The sequence below is a fragment of the Dama dama genome, chromosome 30, assembly GCF_033118175.1.
Source record: "Dama dama isolate Ldn47 chromosome 30, ASM3311817v1, whole genome shotgun sequence".
Lineage (NCBI taxonomy): Eukaryota > Metazoa > Chordata > Mammalia > Artiodactyla > Cervidae > Dama > Dama dama.
Window position 1 is genome coordinate 39,361,277 of NC_083710.1, and position 22,412 is coordinate 39,383,688.

The following is a 22,412-nucleotide window of genomic DNA, read 5'->3' on the forward strand; positions in this document are numbered from 1 at the left end:
TAGTACCACATGGTAACAACTTCTGTCTCAAATAATAAAACAGATGATGGAAAAGGTGACAGTAAGACTAAAATGGAGTTTCCACATTTGTGCCACTGAACACCTTCACTATTTTCAAATGATCCAAAACAGATTTTTAAAACCTCTACATGATGTAAGAAAAGGTGTATTTGTGTGTGCTGAACTGAAACTGAGCATTTAAAGTCACTGAAGTAACATCTTCTGAGTGACGTCTCATCTGCAACAAGGTGCTGCTTCAGACAGAAAGGCATGTGTGTTCAAGTGAGTTAGTTGTCCTGTGTGTTTCTAAAATCTGAACCTTAATTCTAAAGCTTAAAATAGTCAGAAACAACAGTAAAATAGTGAACTAACTTTAAAACTGCAACAAAATCTTTGCCTATGACAACTTGTAAAGTATCACTTTTCTCTTTCTATTTAATAGATGCTTGTTACTATGTCAAGCTGTATATTCAAGATCTACACTGAGAATTCCTACAATTCTCTTAAGTAGTGTCACTTTACCACTAGTAGCTTTCATTAAGAGACTAAATTACTGTACATGTTTCAACCATTTTATTGTTGGTTTCTTTAGCAGCATTTCACAAATCTGAGGTTACAATGACATCTGGCCTTAAGTGCTTTAGAACTGTATTCATAGCAAAGCTTTAGCACTAACATAGTTTTCACCAGGTAATAAAAGTTCTTATTTGACTAAATAAACCCCAAATTTATACTCATTTTCTTACTGAAAAAGAAATCAAAGCAATGGACCAAAAGGGGCTTCTCTTCTACTTTTTTAAAAGTAGATATTTCTAAGACACTTACATATGTATTCACAATTTCAAGGTAAATGTTTCTAGTCTCTATTCATCCATAGCGTCCTTTCCATTTGAAATTCTTCAAAGATCCACAATTAAAGGGGGAGGGAGGAGGGAGAGGATAATATTTTAAAACACATCCTGAGTATCTAAAACAATAACCTGCCAATATTCATAATTGATAAAGAAGTCATCAAAAATATTTCTATTTAGTGAACTATTGACACACGAACTTTAGATAAATACTCCATGTTGTTAAACAGCCCAACTGCAAACAAAGACACACCCTGCTGAGGGAGTGATGCCTCAAGGCTGGAGTGAGGCCGGCAGGGGTACTTGCCTTGTAGTACCAGTCCTGGAAGCGACGGCAGCACTCCTCGCTGCAGAAGTCCCGCACCACGCCATCCAGCTCCCTTGTCGCCCCCTTCTTACACAGCTGAGAGCAGTAATTGCAAGTCACACACCTCAGTCCTAAACGCCTTGCAAAGTCCTGTTTGTACAACAGTTTGCAGCCTGAAAAATATAAGGTTTTAATATTAAAACAAAAACTGATTTTTAAGGTAAGAAAGAGTTGACATGTCAAATAGATCACTGGCTTTAGAAAGTGTTTATAAATTCACACATAAAGTCCTCTTTCTCTCCTGATCAAAACTGTGAAATCTACTGTGATCAACACCAGCCTGTGAACAGTGGAACAGAGCGTGGAATATTAGATTTAGAATATCATGCAGGTTCAAATAATGTAGTAAGGCTTTCAAATCTGGTAATGACTCAGAACTGTTATACCTGCTCTGTGCAAATATAATCCTGCTTGAGTGTTATCAACACAGCACAAATGGGCATTTAGAGAACTGAAACATGGAGACTGTTGAGAGGCACTGAGCAGACATTCAGCTAAATAGGCATTTTAGCTCAAGTCTCTAACCTTACAAGTGGTCTGTCACCCTAAAGGACCTTCAGGGAAGTAAAACTGGTTTAATAACTTGCCCAAAAGAGCAGTGTTACTCTATTCTTTTATTAAAACACTTCCTTTACCTACTATATAAATACATTATTTTAACTTACATTTAAATCTTATTTACTCCCTGTATCTTTATAAGGATTAAATAATCTTCACACTTCTACTCATGATGTGCACGTAAGAATGAACTTCTGCTGTTGTATCTACGAAATCCTACCCACTCTTTAATAAGGACGGCAGCTGTTTCCTATGTAATTTACTAGGCCATTATTTATGAACCATCCTTATGACTTCTTTTCTATTACTGTGAATAATATTTTAAAACATGTTTAATATTTTACCTTTATTAGCTTTATCTTTCTAACTAGCTTTTGATGGTAGTACCAGGTATTACATATTTTGTTATTTCTGACAGGTTCCAGCAGAGAACTAGGTGTAGTTAAGAGAAAGCACAAAATATATTATTAAACAGAAAAAAATACACATCCCTTTTAACCTTTTATTGCCCAAAGTTATAAGTTCCTCTAACTGAAAATTATGTTCTTCAATGTCAATTACCTATTTGTTGCTACTTGTCCCTCATTTCCATAAAATCCACATAATCCAAACGGTACAAGACCATTAATGTATGTGCTAGCCCTTGACAAGGACATGTTCCGACTTGTGAATCACTGATACTGCCACTGCACAAAAATTCAGGTAGAAGAACTAAATTAACTTAGCCATTCTTTTCAATGAAGCATATGTCACTTTTCATTAAGCTACAATCTTCACAGTAATCGTGACTGCTCTCCTCCACGGGGCTGGACCCACATGTGCAGGAATGCCTGCTGTAGGCAGTGCCGCCTGGAGTCATGGTCTCGTGTGCTGAAGATGCCTGATGATGGACTGAGAGTCTTCTGATACTGCTGTCATTCTCTACTGCATTTAGGATCGCCCAACCTTGCTCTCACCTCTAACCAGCAGAAGATATCTATAGAAAAAGAGGATCCAGGAAGAAGGGGGGAAAAAAAAACTGGGAAATAATAGATGAGGACAGCAGGTAGGAAAGCAGAGTCTAGTGCCTGGGGCCAAAGAATCGAAAGGGAGAGCCACAAATAATAAATAAAGAGTCCAAAGCCCATAGCTACAATCCTGATTCCTACCTCTGGAGAATCAGAATGAGAAATGGAGTTCATCTCTATAACCTGCCGCCTGGCACCAGAGCAGCAAAAACTATACATGAAAGAGGATTCCTGGATGTACTGTAACCAGGGCCAGCATCTCCCTGGCCTCCCAGACTGAAAACCTGGAGGTCTTTTCTGGCTGTGGTGATGCCCGCACTGATACAGGGAGTACCTCTGCAGACCAGCAGTCAACTGGGCAGGGAATGGAGCCAGTGGACAGAAACTAATCCACCTGGAAAATCAACTTTCAGATCACTATTTGCCTGTTTAGAAACGACCTGTTGTGGCAATACTTTTCTTTTTTTCACCCTCAAAACTTCCTTGTAATGGAAAAACATGTTATCAAATTCTTAGAGATCAAATACTGTGAGGCCCAGAGATCGATCAATCTATCTATCTATCCTATTAGTGACAGTAGAAAAGCAAACAATTTTTTTGTTCAGCTATACTAAAATTGTACCGCTACTCTAAACATATGTAGTGATAGAGTTCAAAAATACTTTGGCAAAAAATTAACATTAAATATTAATGAAAGTTATGAACAACACTGTATATACACTTGCCTTCACTACAGAAAGGTCTCTTAACGCCAGAGAAATTTACTGTTTCATGAAGAGTCTTCTCCTCTTGACAGTATTCGCAATATGTAACTATGCAATGCAGCTTCTTATAGTCATCTGAACAAGTTTTGCTGCAGAATTGATGAACTTTGTTCTAAATGCACAATGGGAACCTTGGTAAGTATATGACAACCACCTCAATAACAAGTTTAAGAAATAAACAAGCCACTTTTACAGAAACAAAGTTAAATCATTACCTACTTAATGTTACAATCCTTAGTGATACATTTCCTATAATAGGCCACAGACACCTAATTTAACTAATTCACTGCTGTGTTTAGACATAGCTCCACAAGATTCAATACCATTAACTACCCTAAAATTACTCGGTGAAAGAATAAAAGTGCAAGTATCACTAAGAAAAGGTGGCAGTCCAGTGTTGCTAACAAAACTGGAGAAATGGGAAAACAAAGGAAGGTACAACATGGGTAAGCTACAAAAAGATAAGAACTAGGACAATAATATGATTTTCACTCAAAAAGAAGTATTCTTTGTGGAGTACAGTCAAGTAGGCTCAGTCGCATTCCTGCCACAGCATTAACAGTAACAGTGGCCCCTACTAGGGGCTACTGCACAGTGTGTGCCCAGTCTGAGCTGGTTCCCTTGAGTGGAGCAGGTTAATAATTAACGAAGTTGTGTCTCCTGTCCCCAAACCAACCAGAGCCAGAGTGACTTCGCAAGTAGTCAGCTGAGCAGGGGTAAGGTAACATGTCCAGGACGGCAGCCTTCCCTCTCTTACTACAGAGCACAGAGACGAGGTCCAGACCATTTGCCTGACACTCACAGCACTATCCGAAGACCAAGGGGACAAAGGCCAAGGTTTTGGAAACAACCCCAGGAGTGAGGCGAGCTGCCCCACAGGGGACAAGCCCTCCCAGAAGCCTCACTGTCAACCGTGGGACAAGAAGCAAGAGGCCTGCGGGACAGGCTCACTCAGCCTCGTGTAAAGACCCACAGCTGGGAACACAGAGTGGGCAGCACCAGCATGGGGCTGCTGTGGGGACCCTGCTCACCTGGGTCGCCAGGCCCAGTGTGTGCAGGGCCCTCGGTTCCTATGTGAGCTATGTTACGCACCCTCCCCTCCTCCTTCGGCACCCCTTCACTCCCTCCTACGGGCCTAATGTCCTTCCTGCTGTGATTTAAAGAGGGGAACAGTCACTGAAGACCATCACTGGTGCAGATAATAGTCTCAAAGAATGACCAGTTTAAATGCTCTTAAGACAGCACCAAACAAAATAACAAAACAAAAAAAATTTAGGGGCTAAATAATGCAACCTCAGATTTCCAAAGTACTTCAGAAATCACATGGTCCCATTCTGGGGACCATCTTCTGCCTTAGACTAAGACACCGGGGACGAGCCAAGAGCCACTAGTTAGGTTTGGCTCAAGGGCAGTGGCTGTTAGCACTACATCTTATGACCATCTTATCACACACTCCATGCCCTCGAAAACATGAAAGAATGACTGCAGGTGAACAAAGCTCAAGAAGCTGCATCTAGCCAGGGCCACCCTGTCCCTCCCTCTCTGCCTCCCTCCATCCACTCCTTACAGTCCCTTTCCAAAACAAACGTTAAAGCTCAGAGTTTCTACTTTGGCGAAAAGATATGGCAAGGTAAATTAATACACTGGTGAAGACAAGGGTGGTTAAGAAAGGGAAAAAAAAATTCATATTAGGATTCTTTGATAAAACACAACTATAAAATGCTACATGACAACATAAACCTAAGGCAGTATAAGATCCTACAGTTCACAGACAATGCTTATAAATACAGGGTGGGGAGAGAGGTGGGAACAGCAACACTCCACACAGAAGACACTGTAGGTATGTGGCCAAGCAAAGACTCCTTACACTACCATGAACACAACGTGGAGTATGACTTCAGTGTGCTCTTTGACTTAAAAAGAAACAGGTCCTTTCCTGGTGCTATTCCCACATTAAAAAAAAAAAAGCAAATAATCCAATCTTCACTAAATCTGAAAAACGAATCCTTATTCACTAATAAATAGTTGCTCAAATGAAAATGCCATGATTACTATACTAGACTTTCACTGTAGCAGAAGATAGCATGCATAATGAAACACGACTTGCCTCCCATTCCAAGATTTCTGGCTTTGAACAGAAAGAATTTTTGCAATAGTTGCACTTCAATTGAATATCACTTGGTGCTACAAACTGGCCGTTGGGAGACGACTGCATGCTGAGAGCCTAAAACAGAGCACAAGACACACCACGTCTGAGGCGGTTTTACAAGTTTCATTTGTGACAACCATCGAGTATCAACTACATCCAGAAAATAATACACATCTTTAAGTTATCTCCTCAACATATAAAATGACATTTTTGAATTTTGTCTAAAAATACTAGTATACTAAGTTTAGTTTGATGAAACTGAATTTCATTTTTTACCACACAATTTCTATTAAAGATGAAAAAAGAAAAAAATATAAAGTTCAACTGCGATTTTTTTCTTTAAGAAAATATAAACAAATAATAAATAGTGAGGTTACTCCACCAAGTCTTGAACCAGTAACGAAACACAGAAGAACCAATTCCTAACTCTGCCTGTAACAGCTGATACTGCAATCATTTTCATTCCAAGTGCATCCGTGAAAATAGTCTTTTCATAATTTTTCTCAATTGATGTTTTTTACATGCAATGTTGGGGAGGAAAAGATTTGTAGAAGGGAACAACAGAGGACGGGATGGTTCGTTGGTATCACTGACTCAATGGACATGAGTTTCAGCAAACTCTGTGAGATGGTGAAGGACAGGGAAGCCTAGAGTACTGCAGTCCATAGGGTCACAAAGAGTTGGACATGACTGAGTGACTGAACAACGAATGGAAAACCAGGAATTTTAGTTTCATTACACTTTAAAAAAGTTAAAAGGATTTACAGGTTGAAGTGAGATAAGCAAACATGAGTTTGCTCATGTCTTTAAGATTTTCTACAGTTTGCTGTGATCCACAGCCAAAGGTGTTAGCATAGTCAATGAAGCAGAAGTAAAATTTTTTTTTTAACTCCCTTCTTTTTCTATGATCTAGTGGATGTTGGCAATTTGATCTCTGGTTCCTCTGCCTTTTCTAAATCCAGCTTGAACATCTGGAAGTTCACGGTTCACATACTGTTGAAGCCTGGCTTAGAGAATTTTGAGCATTACTTTGGTAGCATGTGAGATGAGCTCAACTGTGAGGTAGTTTGAACATCCTTTGCAATTGCCTTTCTTTGAGATTGACATGAAAATTTACCCCTTCCAGTCCTGTGGTCACTGCTGAGTTTTCCAGATTTGCTGGCATACTGAGTGCAGCACTTGAACAGCATCATATTTTAGGATTTGAAATAGCTCACCTGGAATTCCATCACCTCCACTAGCTTTGTTCGCAGTGACACTTCCTAAGGCCTACTTGACTTCAAACTCCGGGATGTCTGACTCGAGGTGAGTTACACATCATGTGACTCGAGGTGAGTTACACATCATGGTTATCCGGGTCATTAAGACCTTTTTTGTATAGTTCTTCTGTGTATCCTTGCCAACTCTTCTTAATCTCTTTTGCTTCTGTTAGGTCTTTACTGTTCCTGTCATTTATTGTGCCCGTCTTTGCATGGAATATTCCCTTGATGTCACCAATTTTCTTGGAGAGATTCTAGTCTTTCCCATTCTATTGTTTTCCTCTATTTCTTTGCATGTTCACTTAAGAAGGCCTCCTAATTTTTCCTTGCTATTCTTTGGAACTCGAGTTCAGAAGGGTATACCTTTCTCTTCTCTTCTTTCATCAGCTATTTGTAAGGCCTCCTCAGACAACTTTACCTTCTTACATTTATTTTTCTTTTGGATGTACACTGCCTGCCTGTACAATGTTACAAACCTCCATCCATAGTTCTTCAGGCACTCCATCAGATCTAATCCCTTTAGTCTATTTGTCACTTAAACTGTATAATCATAAGGGATTTAATTTAGGTCGTACCTAAATGGTCTAGTGGTTTTCCCTACTTTCTTCAATCTGAGCCTGAATTTTGCAATAAGGAGCTCATGATCTGAGCTCAAGATCTGAGTCAGCTCCAGATCTTGTTTTTGCTGATTGTACAGAGTTTCTCTATCTTAAGCGGCAACGAATATTACCAATCTAATTTCGGTATTGACCATCTGGTGATGTCCATGTATACAGGCATCTCTTGGGTTTTTTGGAAAAGGGGTGTCTGCTATGATCAGCATGTTCTCTTGACAAAACTCTTATTAGCCTTTGTTTTGTACACCAAGGCCAAACTTGAGTGTTATTCCAGGTACCTCTTCACGTCCTATTTTTTCATCCACTTAGCACAAAATAGAACCCCCTTAAGAGTCAGATGCTACTCAAGCCCTCCATTAAGAACACACTGCACAGCAGGCACTGAGCACAACGACACTGTATGAAAATGAATCAAGAAAAATCTCACTGAAAAACAGAGCCCAAAAGCCTGGTCGGCTCACCCCACAGACCCCAGCAGGAGGGAGACTGTCTCCACAGCCAGCAACAACTCAGATTCTCACCAGCCTCCAGGAACCTTGGGCTCAAAATCACTCCCAAGGCAACCCTAACCCTCCTTTGTTCTCCAGACTTGTCTGTGGCGCCTCCTGGTTGGCTATTCCCAAATGAACTCGATTTTGCTGGCTAGACCACTTACCCTTTTAAAGATTGATAACTAAAATATATTTTCCTTCAAGATCAGTATCACAAATAACAGTTAAGAAGCCAATTTGAGTAACCACACTAAGTAGATCACTGGTAAAGTCACACCTGCTGTAGCTCCAGAATCTCCACCCTCCAATCTGACTGTCAACAAAACCATGTAAAACTTAGCATGTTAAATGCAGATGAAGTATGTCACACTGTTCATTTTCTACCTATATTTTATCAGAAGCATTAAGCAAAATAAAGAACAAACCTGGAATTTAGCCACACAACTGGAATTGCAAAAGTTATACAACTTTCCATCAGGCATTGTGGCTTGATACTGAGGTAAAGAGTTCCGCTTACAAAAATGGCAAATAATTCCCAAACCTAAGAGAGAAAAAGTATATATCAGATTTTTTATGAAATAGCCAAGGTTTTTCCTAAAAATTTTAATTGACTTCTCAGACTCATCTACTAATGAAACTTTCTATATACTATTATTTTATTAATTTATGAAATTAGTTGCACCTTAAAAAAATACTGTCATAAAAGAGTCTGATACCATGTCTCCACAACATACACAGATACATGAAACAATCTCAGTTTTAGATAATGTTTAAATGGAAAAACAATTTTAGCTAAGAACACAGACATGGACAGAACTCCACCAATAATTTAAAAACTAAATGATCAAAACCATTAAAAATTTTTTACATTAACAAAGTTTAGTGTGATGATAAAAATAAACCATTTATGTGGTTTAAAATGAGCATAAAAAGAGGAGAAATAGTTAAGAAATTATTAATGTTATTAAAATTCTTAAACTTTCCAAATACCTGAAACTTACTTTGTGATTTTGCATATTTTGTCTTATGACTATTCATGCAAGCCGTTGAACAATATGGCTCCATATACCCATTAGGACCTATACACTGAGTCATATCAAAAAATCTGCATTGTGTTCGGCAACCAGTACAAGTGGTCAGTTTTCCATATTTCTAAAATTTGAAACATAAAAAGAAAATTAAGAATTTAACTAGAAAAGTATTTTTCATTATACTTTTTCTCTCTGTAAAACAATCCTATTCACCTCTAATCAGGCTTAAGCTAAGTCTCCTTCAAAAATAGTGGTTTTCCCTATTAAGTTAAACCAAATCGTTACACATAAGTAAACAGAAACTGAAAATCTAAGGCAAACTGTTTATCTGTTCACCATGATGACACACTTCTTCATCTTATGGTAGAAGAAATTAATGAATCCTAATAATCAAACAACTACAGTCCTTCAAAGGAATAATTTGAAGATGTTAAATACTTTTTCCATTGAGCTGCTGCTGTTTCAAGCACTCTGACACTTCCCTTAAAACTGATTTACCACGCTTCTACTGCATTTAAAACCTCATTCAACCAACATAAAACATAGAAACATTTACATTTTTTAATTAAAAAAAAACTTCATTCAAAATTATTTTTGGTTATTAAAGTTAATAAATAAGTCGATAGGTAATAATAAAGTCAATTGTGCCAAACATGAATACTGCCAACCCTGTGTAGTTGAGAAAACAAGGAGAGAGTGAAGGAGGGAAGGCATAGGAGGCCCACTCTGGAATCTACTGGACAAAAGCAGCATCACTGCACAGTCTCCAACAACACACCCAGAGGAACTGGTATGTCTGTGTATACAAGAATCACCTTGACGTCAAATAAAACTAAAGGTAAATCTTTAAGTGCAACTTTCATTTGATGTTTTTTTTCTGAGTGGTAACAGAACTATCATAATCAGTTACATCAAATGTCACATTTCATGACACAAAAGTAATCATCTTTTCAGTCCTCTGCATTTGCAGACACAAGCTCATCACATGGCATGGACTTGAGCATCTGTCCTTCCACGTGATGTTTAGATTGTCTCCCTTATCTTCACACCCAACACCACGCAGTACAATATGATGATATAAGAAGGCCTCAGGACATTCATGGACAAATGAATAAGAGATGTCAGGGGAAAATGACAATCAGGCCAGAAATAACAAAAAATGACCAAACTGCATGAATAAATTTCACAAATGCCACAGGAATTGAGAAAACAAAATAATAAACTGAAGGTAAAAACATTAGGCAAAAACAACACTGATAAAAGAGAAAAACTTCCTCAGCATATAATAAATGGAAAAGTTATGAGAAAACAGCTAGTTACATTCCAGGAATGCATGTCATATTCATACTGGTTCCTTACTTACTCAAACAACACCTAAAGGAAGCCATAAACTTCTCAAAGTGGAAACCAACTCATCTCCTTATTCAATCTCTGAAAGTCTCAACCAAAAAAAAAAAAACCCGGAAAAACTTACCAACAGCAAAAGAATGCTAACATGGAAAAAAATAAGAATAACTGCAAACCTGTTAAGTCTAATTATGATTCTCCCAAGGTTACAGGACAATAGAGGAAAAGGTTGGTTTTTTGTTTGGAATGAAATATGTTTTCCTGGAGCCCAATAATTTAAATTTTATATTGGAAGAAAAAAATCAGTAAGACAAGGAAAAAAGAAAAGAATGTTTAAAATCTGGCACCACAGCACATATAAGGACTACTAAAAATACCAGACACCTGCCATTGTGTCACAGATCTACACAGAGAAAAGCAAAGTGGCTCCCAGCAGTGGACAGGAGACCTCCACAAGGCAGCTCCTAGAAAGAACTGTCTTGTTGCCAACATAACTGAGGCCCAATAATCCACTCTAACCTGCACTACATGTTTTAACTTATTACAAATATCCTTCAAGTTGACAATGAGTTCACTGTCAGAACGGCTAAGTATCAATAATTAGTAACTTTTAAGACATACCAATAAACAGTAGACCAATTAACTTGGGTTAAGAAGAAGCTAAGCAACTGGTCCCCACTAAGAAATAGTTTTGTATGAAGACACTGAGACAGAATCATCAATACTGAGAATACTTTAACAGCCACCTTTACATTTGCCACTACTTCAACCCTGAAAGGGCCCACCTAACGGGAGAGTATTAGTAAAAAAGACATATACTGCCATGCCGCGTTTTCTCTGCTTCCTATGTAAACAATCAACATAATAATATTTAACCTTCATGCTTCTATAAATATGCACTGAGTGGTTTAAGGAACAAAATTAAGTGAAACAAATTCACAATTATTACATTCCCCATTCAAGCATGGGGGAAATCTACTTATAAATTCAGTAAAAAAAAAAGTACGAGGTAGATCTGATTGAAACAGCACTGGTGTAAAAGGTAAAAATAACGGGGTGTTTGTTGCAAATGGACTCATTTCCAGTCTACTCATTGAAAAAAAGTGCCTTATTAACCACTCCACATGAATATAAAAATCCATCACATGATTCCAAAACTTTCCCCTATTTTTTCCTTTACTATATAAGCAAAATATCTCATTTATTACATTTTTAACCAAGGGAGTGGACAGCAGTGGTAGGTGCTCAAAGCAATAAAAGTTGGATGGACTTGTAACTGAGAATCTAACCCAGGAAATGGGCATGTGGGTGGCTGCACAAAACCAACTCCTGGCCACGTCCAGAAACAACTGAAAGCTAACTTGTGTCCACAACACTGCATGGAGAAACATACCCCTTTGAATTCATTAACATCCAACCGACCAACACATAGCTTTGTTTTTCATTCCAATTAGAGGCAATAAACCACATTAGTTAGCAGAACATGTGACTTTGCCAAAAATAAAAATTCCCAACTTTTTATCTATACTGGCAGGTGTATCAATGTATCACAGATGTCAACCTCAAAAAACACTGTAGTTATTAAACACTATACCTTACTACTTAATGCATTAATACCATGCACATAAATCACATTTCATTTAATACTTTTATAACTACATTTTGAATAACTGGTCCTATTTGTAATCATAGATATTTTACTTATGCATCTAACAGCATTCTGAGAATCCATCTAACCATGTTACCAAAGGAGTCCAAAGCATGAGAATAGTGAAGAACTAAATCTGTGGAGAGGCAGTGGTAAACTGTCAACAATGACATGATATTATACTAATTTCTATACTAAGTGAAGATTAAGAGATAAATTCAAGCAAACCTTGTAGTTCATGCATTCAAAAAAAACCCTGAAATTCTTCCTTCATGTTGCAAGATGTTTGTGCAGAAAAATAAAGATCTAAAAAATTTACACACCATCATGTTTGACTTTTCTTCACTACTGTATAGTTTACAAGTTTTCTTTCAATATATATACTAGTTTTGCAATTTTTAGAATTTTTCTAATTGATAACAGATGCTAAAAATAGTGAAAAGTTTGCTGAGCAACATGGTATTTACATAGTATAAAATACATCCCCTCAAAATAACATATATGGAGGGAAAAACAGCAACTGCCCTGGAGAAATGGGATAACGCCCCCTTGACCAAGTGAGCCAAGCCAATGCACAAGAGCGGACAGCAGACATCACGTGCCTGCTGGTCTGATGTTGCACAAGGACGTGTACTGCTGCCGAGGTATTCGTGCCCACCATGCACCACTTCAGTGTGATCCTGAGAAAACAGCAGACAAACCTAACTCAAGGGCGGTTCACCACCTGTCCTGCAGTTCTCAGCAATATCAAGGTCACAAAAGACCTTGGGACCAGACAGACCAGGGACCAATTCAGAAGTCCCTTATATACAATGGTATAGTATGCACATCTCCTTTAATTATTTATAACAACTAAAACAATGTAAATGCTATGTAAACAGCTGGCAGTGTGCAGCAAATTTAACTTGTGATTTTCTGAAGCTCCTGGAATTTTCTGCCACACCCCCACCCCCAACACACTTTCAGTCAATTGAATCCATTAGATGCAGAACCTGTGGATATAAAGGGCCACTGTATAACTCTCTAAAACATAGAAATTTTATATAAAAAGGACATATGAAATGAGTAGGCAAAGCTATTAAAAGGGCTACTATGATAAATATGCTGATATACTCAAGAAACTCATGGAGGAACAACATGAACATAATGAGGCCAGAAATAGAGGACATAAAAAAGACCTAGACAGAACCTATAGAGATGACACAAAAGCCAAGCCAAAAACCACACCACACAGAACTAACAGTTGGTTAGAAAAGATGAGTAAAACCAGTAAAACCAAAGATACAACAGAAAGTCTCTACAAGGAAGCAAGAAGGAAAACAAGATTTTAAAAAAACCTCAATAAATAATGAGCCACTGCGACCAGGGGAAGGAACAGGAAGTCTAGCACACCTGGAACTAGGGTCTCAGAAGAGAGGGAGAAACTGAAAAAAAGGTTTCTTTAAATAATGGCTTATGACCCTGGATTAGGTTATATAAATTTTTTTTCCAATTTGTTATAACAGACATTAATGAACAAATTTTGAATAAGGTCTATATACATGAATCAAACAGCAGTATTAGATTAATTAAAAATGTCTTATTTTGATTGCTGTACTACAATTTTAATTACTGTTAATTGTATACATTTATTATTCAAATGCGAATTTACTCATGCAGCTTAACAAATATAGATTTGGAAACAGTTTTTGAAAGAAAGGGGTTTTTTCCCCTTCTTTCAGGTAGGTCCAAGAAAAGGACTTTAATATTCTACATTTAAAAATAATAATAATAATAATACTCTACATTTAAATGTTCACTGTGGTCAAGGACTATGAGTTAAAAATCTGTATCTTAAACTAATTTTTAATAACATAAATACCTAAAAGCAATAGAATACACCATACACCACAAGAAAACACATAATATTTAGTGAAATGAAAGTTTGTCTGAAGAGATAAAGAAAACAATCATCATCATAACAGATTTTAAGTTCAGAAATGTTAACATGCTTCCAAACGGACATGATTCTCACACACACAATAAGGCAGTAGCAGCACGCGTCATATAGAGGCCGTGGCCAGGCCACACTCCCACTTACCTCAGGCTGCGTGAGGAAAGAGTCCGGTGTGTGATCTCGAACCTCCTTCAGGAAGCCTGGATGGCTACCTACCTAAAAGAAGATTTTAAAACGCTTTATTTTCTTTTATTGAAGGATAAATGCTTTACAGAATTTTGCTGTTTTCTGTCAAACCTCAACATGAATCAGCCATAGGTATACAAACATCCCCTCCCTTTTGAATCTCCCTCCCCATCCCAGCCCTCTAGGTTGACACAGAGCCCCTGTTTGAGTTTCCTGAGCCATACAGCAAATTCCTATTGGCTATATATTTTACATATGGTAATGTAAGTTTCCATGTTACTCTTTCCATACATCTCAACATCTCCTTCTTTCCCCATGTCCATAAGTCTGTTCTCTATGTCTTGTTTCTCCAAGGCTGCCCTGCAAATAAATTCTTCAGAACCATTTTCCTAGATTCTGTATATGTGTGTTAGAATATGATATTTATCTTTCTTTCTGACTCACTTCACTCTGTCTAAAAGGTTCTAGGTCCATATAAAAAGATACAAAGAAAGGCTCCCAGACTGAAAGGTCAACAAGCAACCTGTAAAAGCTGATTCTTAATTACCTATTTTGTGACTTAAAACAACCTCATCGAACTTTACAAATGCCTGTCTGCTCTACCCTAGTGCCAATGACCAGCTTACAGATTAATTATCACATAACTTTAATGATCCTATAGAAAAGTAAGGCTCAGATGATGGTCAGTATTTTTAACTAAAGTATGTACATTATTTTAGACATGATGCTACTTGCACACTTAGTAGACTAAGTCTCGCTTTAATATTCGTTCTGCTGCCTGCCATGCGGGAGATCTGGGTTCGATCCCTGGGTTGGGAAAACCCCCTGGAGAAGGGAGAGGCTACCCATTCCAGTATTCTGGCCTGAAGAATTCCATCGACTATATAGTCCCTGGGGTCGCAAAGAATCGGACACTAGTGAGCGATTTTCAGTCAGTCAATCAATCAATCTACTGCAGTGGTCTGGAACTGAACCCAAATCATCTCTGAGCTGTGGCTGTGCCAGGTTATTCACCATCGCTTATCTGGAGCAGCAAAACAATGGAGATAATGCGATACCATCCACAGCAAAGTAATCAAATAAACAACAGTCAGCCCGGTGTTGTCTTGTATACTGGTGACCAGTGGCTCTTGGGAGGTGAAAGGAAGCACCATAATCCACACGGCACCAGCAAAAAATGAACATGAAGTTGGGGAGGGAGACATGGATGCCCTCCGTTACGTACAACATTGCCACCATACAAATATAGTCATGGAAATAACTTCAAGAGCAGAGATAACATTAAAATGTAGTAAAATAATTAGGAATTTCTAAGTTTTAAGTATTTATTTTCTTTGTTTTCAATACTCTGTGTCTCCCTCCACCCCAAATACATTATCTTTAAGCCTTTACTCCCAATGAGACTTTATCTGGAGTAGGGGCTTTAGGGAGGCAGTCAAGACTAAATAAAGTCCTACAGGACACTCTGTCTCCTAAGCACAGAGGAAAGACCACATGAGGACAGAGAGAGAAGGCTCCCTACAAGTCTGGCAGAGTGGCCTCACCAGAAATCACCCTGGAAGGGCACCTTGACCTTTAAGTCTCCAGAACTGTGAGAAAGAAAATTCTCGGCTGTCTGAACCCCTCAGTATTTTGTTATGGCAGTCCTAGCAGACTAATACAAATGGAATTTTTAAGTTTCTCAAACTTAATTTTTAACAATGGCTTAATAACCAGCTCACAAAATACCTAAAAACTAAGCCGTGAAAAGAAGAAGAATAAGGAATATATTGACAGGGGATGCGTCCAACATACAAATGTACAGTAAAGCACATACAGTATGCTCCCTTTTGTACAGGAGAAAAAGAGAAACTAAGAACAAATTATTTCCTTAATTTTTCAGAAAATACAGAAAAGAAAATACTATTAAAAATTGATATGTGTAAAGAATAAGTAGGAACCAACAGAAGAAAGAAATGGGGGCCAACTTCTGACTTTTGAAATCATTAAAAAATAAACTAAATCAAAAACATCTTAAATTTCAAATTAACATTACAGATGAAATAAGATAATCATTCTTAAGCATTAACAATCTGAAAAATCATATTTGTGACCCCTCTCTACCACCCAAAAAATATTCAAAACAAGAATCACTTTGGTAAGCATTTACCTATGGTAAAATCACAACCTTATGTCCAACTAACTATCTACATATATTCCCACATTTATCTGAGATAAGGTTATCTCTAAGATGTTAAGACAATAATGGAACTAAATGAGAGCCCAAGATAAATCTGGTTACTAAATGCTGTTAAGAGTAAAACTATTACAGCAATTTAAAAACACACTCAAACCAATGGTGAATTACCTGCTTGTATTCACTGACACAACTCTGGCAGCAAAACCTCTTCTGCTGACCATCAACAACCAGGACATTGTTTCCAGCTCCTTTGCTGGGCAGGTACTCGCCGCACTGCTCACAGCAGTTCATTATAAGGCCATTAGCCATCCTGTATCTGTTAAAGCAATGGTCACTGCACAGCTTATGAGTCATGTTTTTAAAGCTAACTTCATGGCGAATCTAAAAGAAAAACAACAAGCAAAATTTTAAAACACAAATACACAACATGTAGCTTAAGTCACAAGGTGCTCCAACAGAAAGAAAATGCCTGTATTTTTCTATGTAAGGCTTGTTTAGGAAAAGGGCAAAACAAAGTACATTTCATTATTATTCTAAACATTTTTTTAATAAACACACGGAATACACGTATGGCAGGAGGCTGGGAAGACCACCAGGATCATAATACAAGCTTCTCTAGAGGTCTCTATAAGTGACAGGAAACAACCCAGTCTGGGTAGTATTAGTATAAAACTTCTAAAACAGATCGGAAATCTTTAGCTAAATCCAAACGGAAATATAAATAAAGTACAATGCTATACAGAATAGGGAGAACAATTATAAATAACTCAAATAAGAATGGATACACAGATTTCTTTTTATTTCATCAAATGCCAAAACCATAATATATTTTTAATGAAATCCTCAGAAATATCTCCACCACTTATTTCACTGCTTAGGCAAGATTGTTTGCTGCCTCTTGTTTGAAGGTTAGCACCATTTAAACACTATGGTTTTGTCAGTGAGTGCTCCCAACTTCAAGGAAAAAGTCAACTGATGTTATATTTCAATTTTTTCATAACTGCATAAAGGGACAGTTATAAGACAGATTTCATACACCCTCACTTTTAAGGAAACACACACTGATGATATATCATTAACAGCTAAAGTCAGAAACATTCCTATTAATCAGAACTAAGTGATAAAGCACAGAAATACAAACCTCTGTTAGTTTACCACAAATTGTACATCTTGATTTATTCAGAGCTCCTTTAGTAGGATTCTGTTTGTCTTCATAGAGAGACAGACAAGATGTGCTACAGAACTCCTGGAAGGATTCACTCGAGTCCACTTGAGCAACAATGGTTCCTTTCATTGTAGTTATATCTCTGAAAAGCAGCAAAGTCAAGCTCTACTTAAAAATAAATACAAAAAAAGTAAGTGACATTTTTAATTTCCATAAATTGGAACCATTTTTAGATTCATTAAATCACCTTTACTATGTAAAAACTCTTGGTTCATAAAAATATGATGAACACAGAAGCTTGAGAAGCAGTACTATTAAACCCCAGCCACCACTCAATTCATCTTCAAGCTCCTTAACAAGGTTTTCAGACACTGGAAACACTTTAAAAAAAATTTTTGTTATAAACGTGGAGTTTAATGTCAAGGCCTAATTTACTGAGGTATAAATTATGATACCAATGCAATTTTCCTCTCCAGGTAAGCAGAAAGCATGAGGTATCTAGGTCACAGGAATACAACATCCTTTTAGAGAGCAAAAGTAAATTTAAATACATCCCATAACCCAGAATAACCCCACTGACCATTCTGTACAGCTCTCAACTACAATTAAAAATGTTAAGAAACAACCACATTGATGACTTTCGAAATTTTCCTTTAATTCTGAATTTCCAGGTCTTACACTATTGTATGCAAGTCTATTACTGTAAAGTAACCAAAAAATATATAACAATTGCACCAATATTTGAATTTACTAAACTTACACAGAGCACTCAGCCCTTTTCAAATTTCTAAGATCTAAAACATCTTCACAAACATGGGCTGCTCAAGAGATAGTACAGAAAATCCACCCGCTTGACCTTGTACAGAACATGCCGTATTCACCTCATTTTTAACTAGTGAGGCCAGATGTAGAAACAGCAGGAGAGGATTCACTACAAGGCTGTCAAAAAATTGGTACCTGAGTCATCAAAAGGTGAGTATTAAAAAATGACCTAACATTTAAGACAAACATAAATAAATACATACAATAACCAAAGTTCTGCCAACTTTAAACAATCTTAACATGAAAGTACTCTAAATTTTTACCTATTTTAATACAAAACTAGTCACACATAAATTGCTTAAGAATTTTATCAGGCTAGAACTAAATTCTTATAGTTAGTAATGTAAATGAGCATGTTATGTATTTTTACAAACTCAAGAAGTGCAATGGAGATCACAGATAAAATTAGGATCTAAATCAACCCCAAAGCCCATCCAAGTAGGAGGCTCTTATTCCTGAACCACCGCAGCTTGACAGAGAACACTCTAATGCTCTACAAATTTGAGCCTGGCTTAGCTTATGCATTTTAAAACACGGTAATTCACCTCTAAAACAATTTTCCTCAAATTTTATATCACCAATATTCAACCACATGGAAATATGCTGAAAGGTAAACCTTACTTTTTACACATAACACAAAGTTTCTTTGGAGCAGGCTTGTGAGAGAAGGAAGAAAGGCAGGTGGTAGAACAGAAGAGGTGAGCTGATCCTTTTCGCTGATAAGCTGTCTGTCCCTTCTGCAGAGGTTTTTTGCAGTTTGCACAAGTGACTTTAACTGGTTTAGTGGGTTGCTGTTGGGCAGAAGGCTGGAAAATCTGTTTAGGAAGCGAGGCCACTGGTGATAAAGAATCCACCCCTGGCTGTTTCTGATTACGGGGAAAGGATGCTGACTGGGAGATCCAAGAATCTAAAAAAAAACACACACACATTGAAATTTGTATCAGAGAAACATTCTGTACATGTTTCAGACATCAGGAAGGCACAGTACAGCAGACGGTCAAAGGCATAGACTTTGGAGTCAACACAGCTGACATGCAGGCTTCATCACCTACCAGCCCGGGAAGTTACTCACCTGGCACCTAACTCGTCTCTCAACTGCAAATGGAAACTTTAAATGAGATAATACATGGTTTTAAAACCAGTGACTGGCATATAGAAGCACTAAAAAGTATTAGCCATTAGTTATTAAACAGGAAGAACTTAAGAATATGACTTTAAGCAAGGAACACATATATCAACATAAAAGTATAATAAAATCTTGACCAACCAGAACCTTTGACAAATATAACATAGGTTTGATAAAGTTTACAAATGATTATACTCAAAACATCCCTTCCCCTGCAGTCCACTGTTAAGACTCCATGCTTCCACTGCAAGGGGGCATGGGTTTGATCCTTGGTCAGAGAACTAAGATCCCACAGGCTGCATGGCACAGCCAGAAAAATTAAAAAATAATAAAAATGTTAAAATAAATCTTTCTTGGTAACGATAACCCTATATGCAAAACAGAAAAAAAGACACAGATGTACAGAACAGACTTTTATACTCTGTGGGAGAAGGCGAGGGTGGGACGTTCTGAGAGAATAGCATTGAAATAAGTATACTATCAAGGGTGAAACAGATCACCAGCCCAGACTGGATGCATGAGACAAGTGCTCAGGGCTGGTGCACCCAAAGGGATGGGATGGGAAGGGAGGCGGGAGGGGGGATCGGGATGGGGAACACATGTAAATCCATGGCTGATTCATGTCAATGTATGGCAAAAACCACTACAATATTGTAAAGTAATTACAATACTCCAACTAATAAAAATAAATGGGGAAAAAAATAATAAAATAAATATTCAAAATAAATAAACAAATCTTTCTGAGAACAGCTTTTCCAAATACATGTTTCATTCCATGGCCTCTAAGTACATCACATAATATCAAAGAAATCAGAGTGTTACAGAGACGTGGGGACCAATGCACCACTACCCAGGGGTGCTGCCCCTGCCAGCAGCACAGCCTACCGGGCATGGCACTGAGAGCTGGGAGCCCAACGCTGGGGAGCAGAGGTCCACCCCTCTCTCCTTCACAGTCCGCTTCAGTGGGATGAGAAGTGAGTTTCCAGCCCACCGCTGGTCACTGCTCCACAGCCTCCCGCTGCAACACCAATGTGTGTGTGCGTGCTCCGTTGCTCAGTTGTGTCCAGCTCTTTTGCAATCCCATAGACTGTAGCAATACCAATACTGCTAACGTTTTGCATTTTGAAACTTTTCAAGCTACTGCTTCTAACTTCTACTACTTTGTTCTCTTGTAATATTTTTCCTTTCGAGCTCCTTGTGAAATTTGAACTTCCATACAAAAAAGATGTCCTTTCATGTGAAAAACAAAGTACAAATATATTTATATAGTATGAAGACATTTCTTTACTATCAAAACCTTAAAGAGGGTAAGTTCCTGGTTCTGACCAGTCCATTGACCAAATGGTTTCCAGGGGCTACATACACTGCTATTCAAATTTTCCTGAATCCACAAACCCCTCCAAATAAATCCATACTTTATACAGAGAGTAAACAGAGATTCCGGAATCCTGTCACCCTGCTACCATGAGGGCCGGTTTTAAAGAAGAGGTAAAAATACTAATGAACACAAAGAATGCAAATCACTGAAATGGCAGTTCCATCTCATGAAGGGCCATCAAACAAAAATTTTATTTAAATATATGTTAGAAGGAATAGCTTTTACAACAAAAAATAGTGGCTCCTTACAATTTTCAACTCTGTAGGCTTCTCATTGAATATATACTTAAAGGAACCTATTTAAATCTAAAATCATCTATTAACTTGATTTTGAAAAATGGCAAATTTTTTTCAATTTAGTTTTAGGCCTGTAAACTAAACACAGTAGCTCCTTTAGCTCTTACATTTCCCCTACTTTCAAATTTTCACCTCCTCCAACATCAACACATTTTTAGGAATGGAAGGGACCTAAGCATTCTGTCTGAAGCCTCTGCTTTATACAAGAGACATCAAGGAATAGAGCTTAATTTGCCAAAGTCATCATTAGTCTAAGAGCCAGCATAAACAGCCAGGATGTTGTAATTCTCCATTACAAAACAAAGACCACAGATACACACAAGAACTAATCCGTAAACTCAGGGGCACGAGGTGTATCTGTCTGGCTTTCCAATGTGCACTGGACATTCCCTGACTCAGCAACAGTCCTCAAGTACTAGGGGTCCCAATACACATGGATTTAAGAGTTAAATACTAAAAACTAAAATTGAACTAAATGGAGAATTAACAAAATCAAACATATACTCTTGATATGGTCAAAAGTTAAAGATCTACTGTTAGGTATTTAAAGGGGTGGGAGGAAGGGAAAGTGTGCAAAGCTAGTCCTATCCTGCAATCTCAGGTTACAATTAAATGTACCATCCTCAACAGTGAAGACTGCACACTATGTTCTTTTTCATATGTTTTTAATATATTTAAAATTATAAGAGACAAAATAGCTGTTTTGAAACTAATTTGACTATTATCAAGTCTTAAACTTTTATGTGAGCCAGAAGGAAAGACATTCTAATATACAGCTGATAGCAGTTTAAATTGGTAAAACCTTTCCAGAAGGCAGCATGACAAACTATTTCCACAACTTAAAAATGCTCTCACAAATTCACATACACATATACACATCAATGACCTACCAACAAATATACGTCAATACATACAAGGGGAAATGGTCTTGGGAGACATTAGAATTTTTCAAAACTGAGTATTAAGAAACATACTTTTTTCAAAATCACTATAAACCAGAACACCTTTTTATAACCAATGATCTTTAGATGGATGAAGAGTGACACTCTCTGACCCAGTAACTTTACTTCTAGGAGTAAATGCTAAGAAATCATCAGAAATTTGAGGGGGAAAAAAGTTCATCATATACCAACAACAGCAAAAAAGGAAAATGGTGTAAAAGCCAAATATGGCGACTGGTATAACGAAACCCACTGTGCAGTCACTACAACTTTCATGTATAAACAATTTTAGTG

At 37.5% G+C, this 22,412-nt stretch overlaps 1 protein-coding gene across 10 annotated transcripts in view; it reads right to left on the bottom strand.

Annotated features, from left to right (window-relative positions):
* The window catches only part of ZMYM2 (zinc finger MYM-type containing 2), a 61,633-nt gene that overhangs the window by 19,301 nt on the left and 19,920 nt on the right, over positions 1–22,412 (bottom strand). For 8 of the 10 annotated variants that reach the window (XM_061133360.1, XM_061133361.1, XM_061133363.1 and 5 more), the window contains 10 exons: positions 18,999–19,284; positions 17,532–17,697; positions 16,559–16,771; positions 14,170–14,241; positions 12,692–12,769; positions 9,065–9,215; positions 8,489–8,604; positions 5,655–5,771; positions 3,509–3,659; positions 1,159–1,331 (listed from right to left, as the gene is read on the bottom strand). In XM_061133360.1, the coding sequence (XP_060989343.1) occupies positions 1,159–1,331; positions 3,509–3,659; positions 5,655–5,771; positions 8,489–8,604; positions 9,065–9,215; positions 12,692–12,769; positions 14,170–14,241; positions 16,559–16,771; positions 17,532–17,697; positions 18,999–19,284 (1,523 nt within the window). The remainder of the gene's footprint in view (positions 1–1,158; positions 1,332–3,508; positions 3,660–5,654; positions 5,772–8,488; positions 8,605–9,064; positions 9,216–12,691; positions 12,770–14,169; positions 14,242–16,558; positions 16,772–17,531; positions 17,698–18,998; positions 19,285–22,412) is intronic. The other 2 variants (XM_061133368.1, XM_061133365.1) reach the window with 1 other exon arrangement.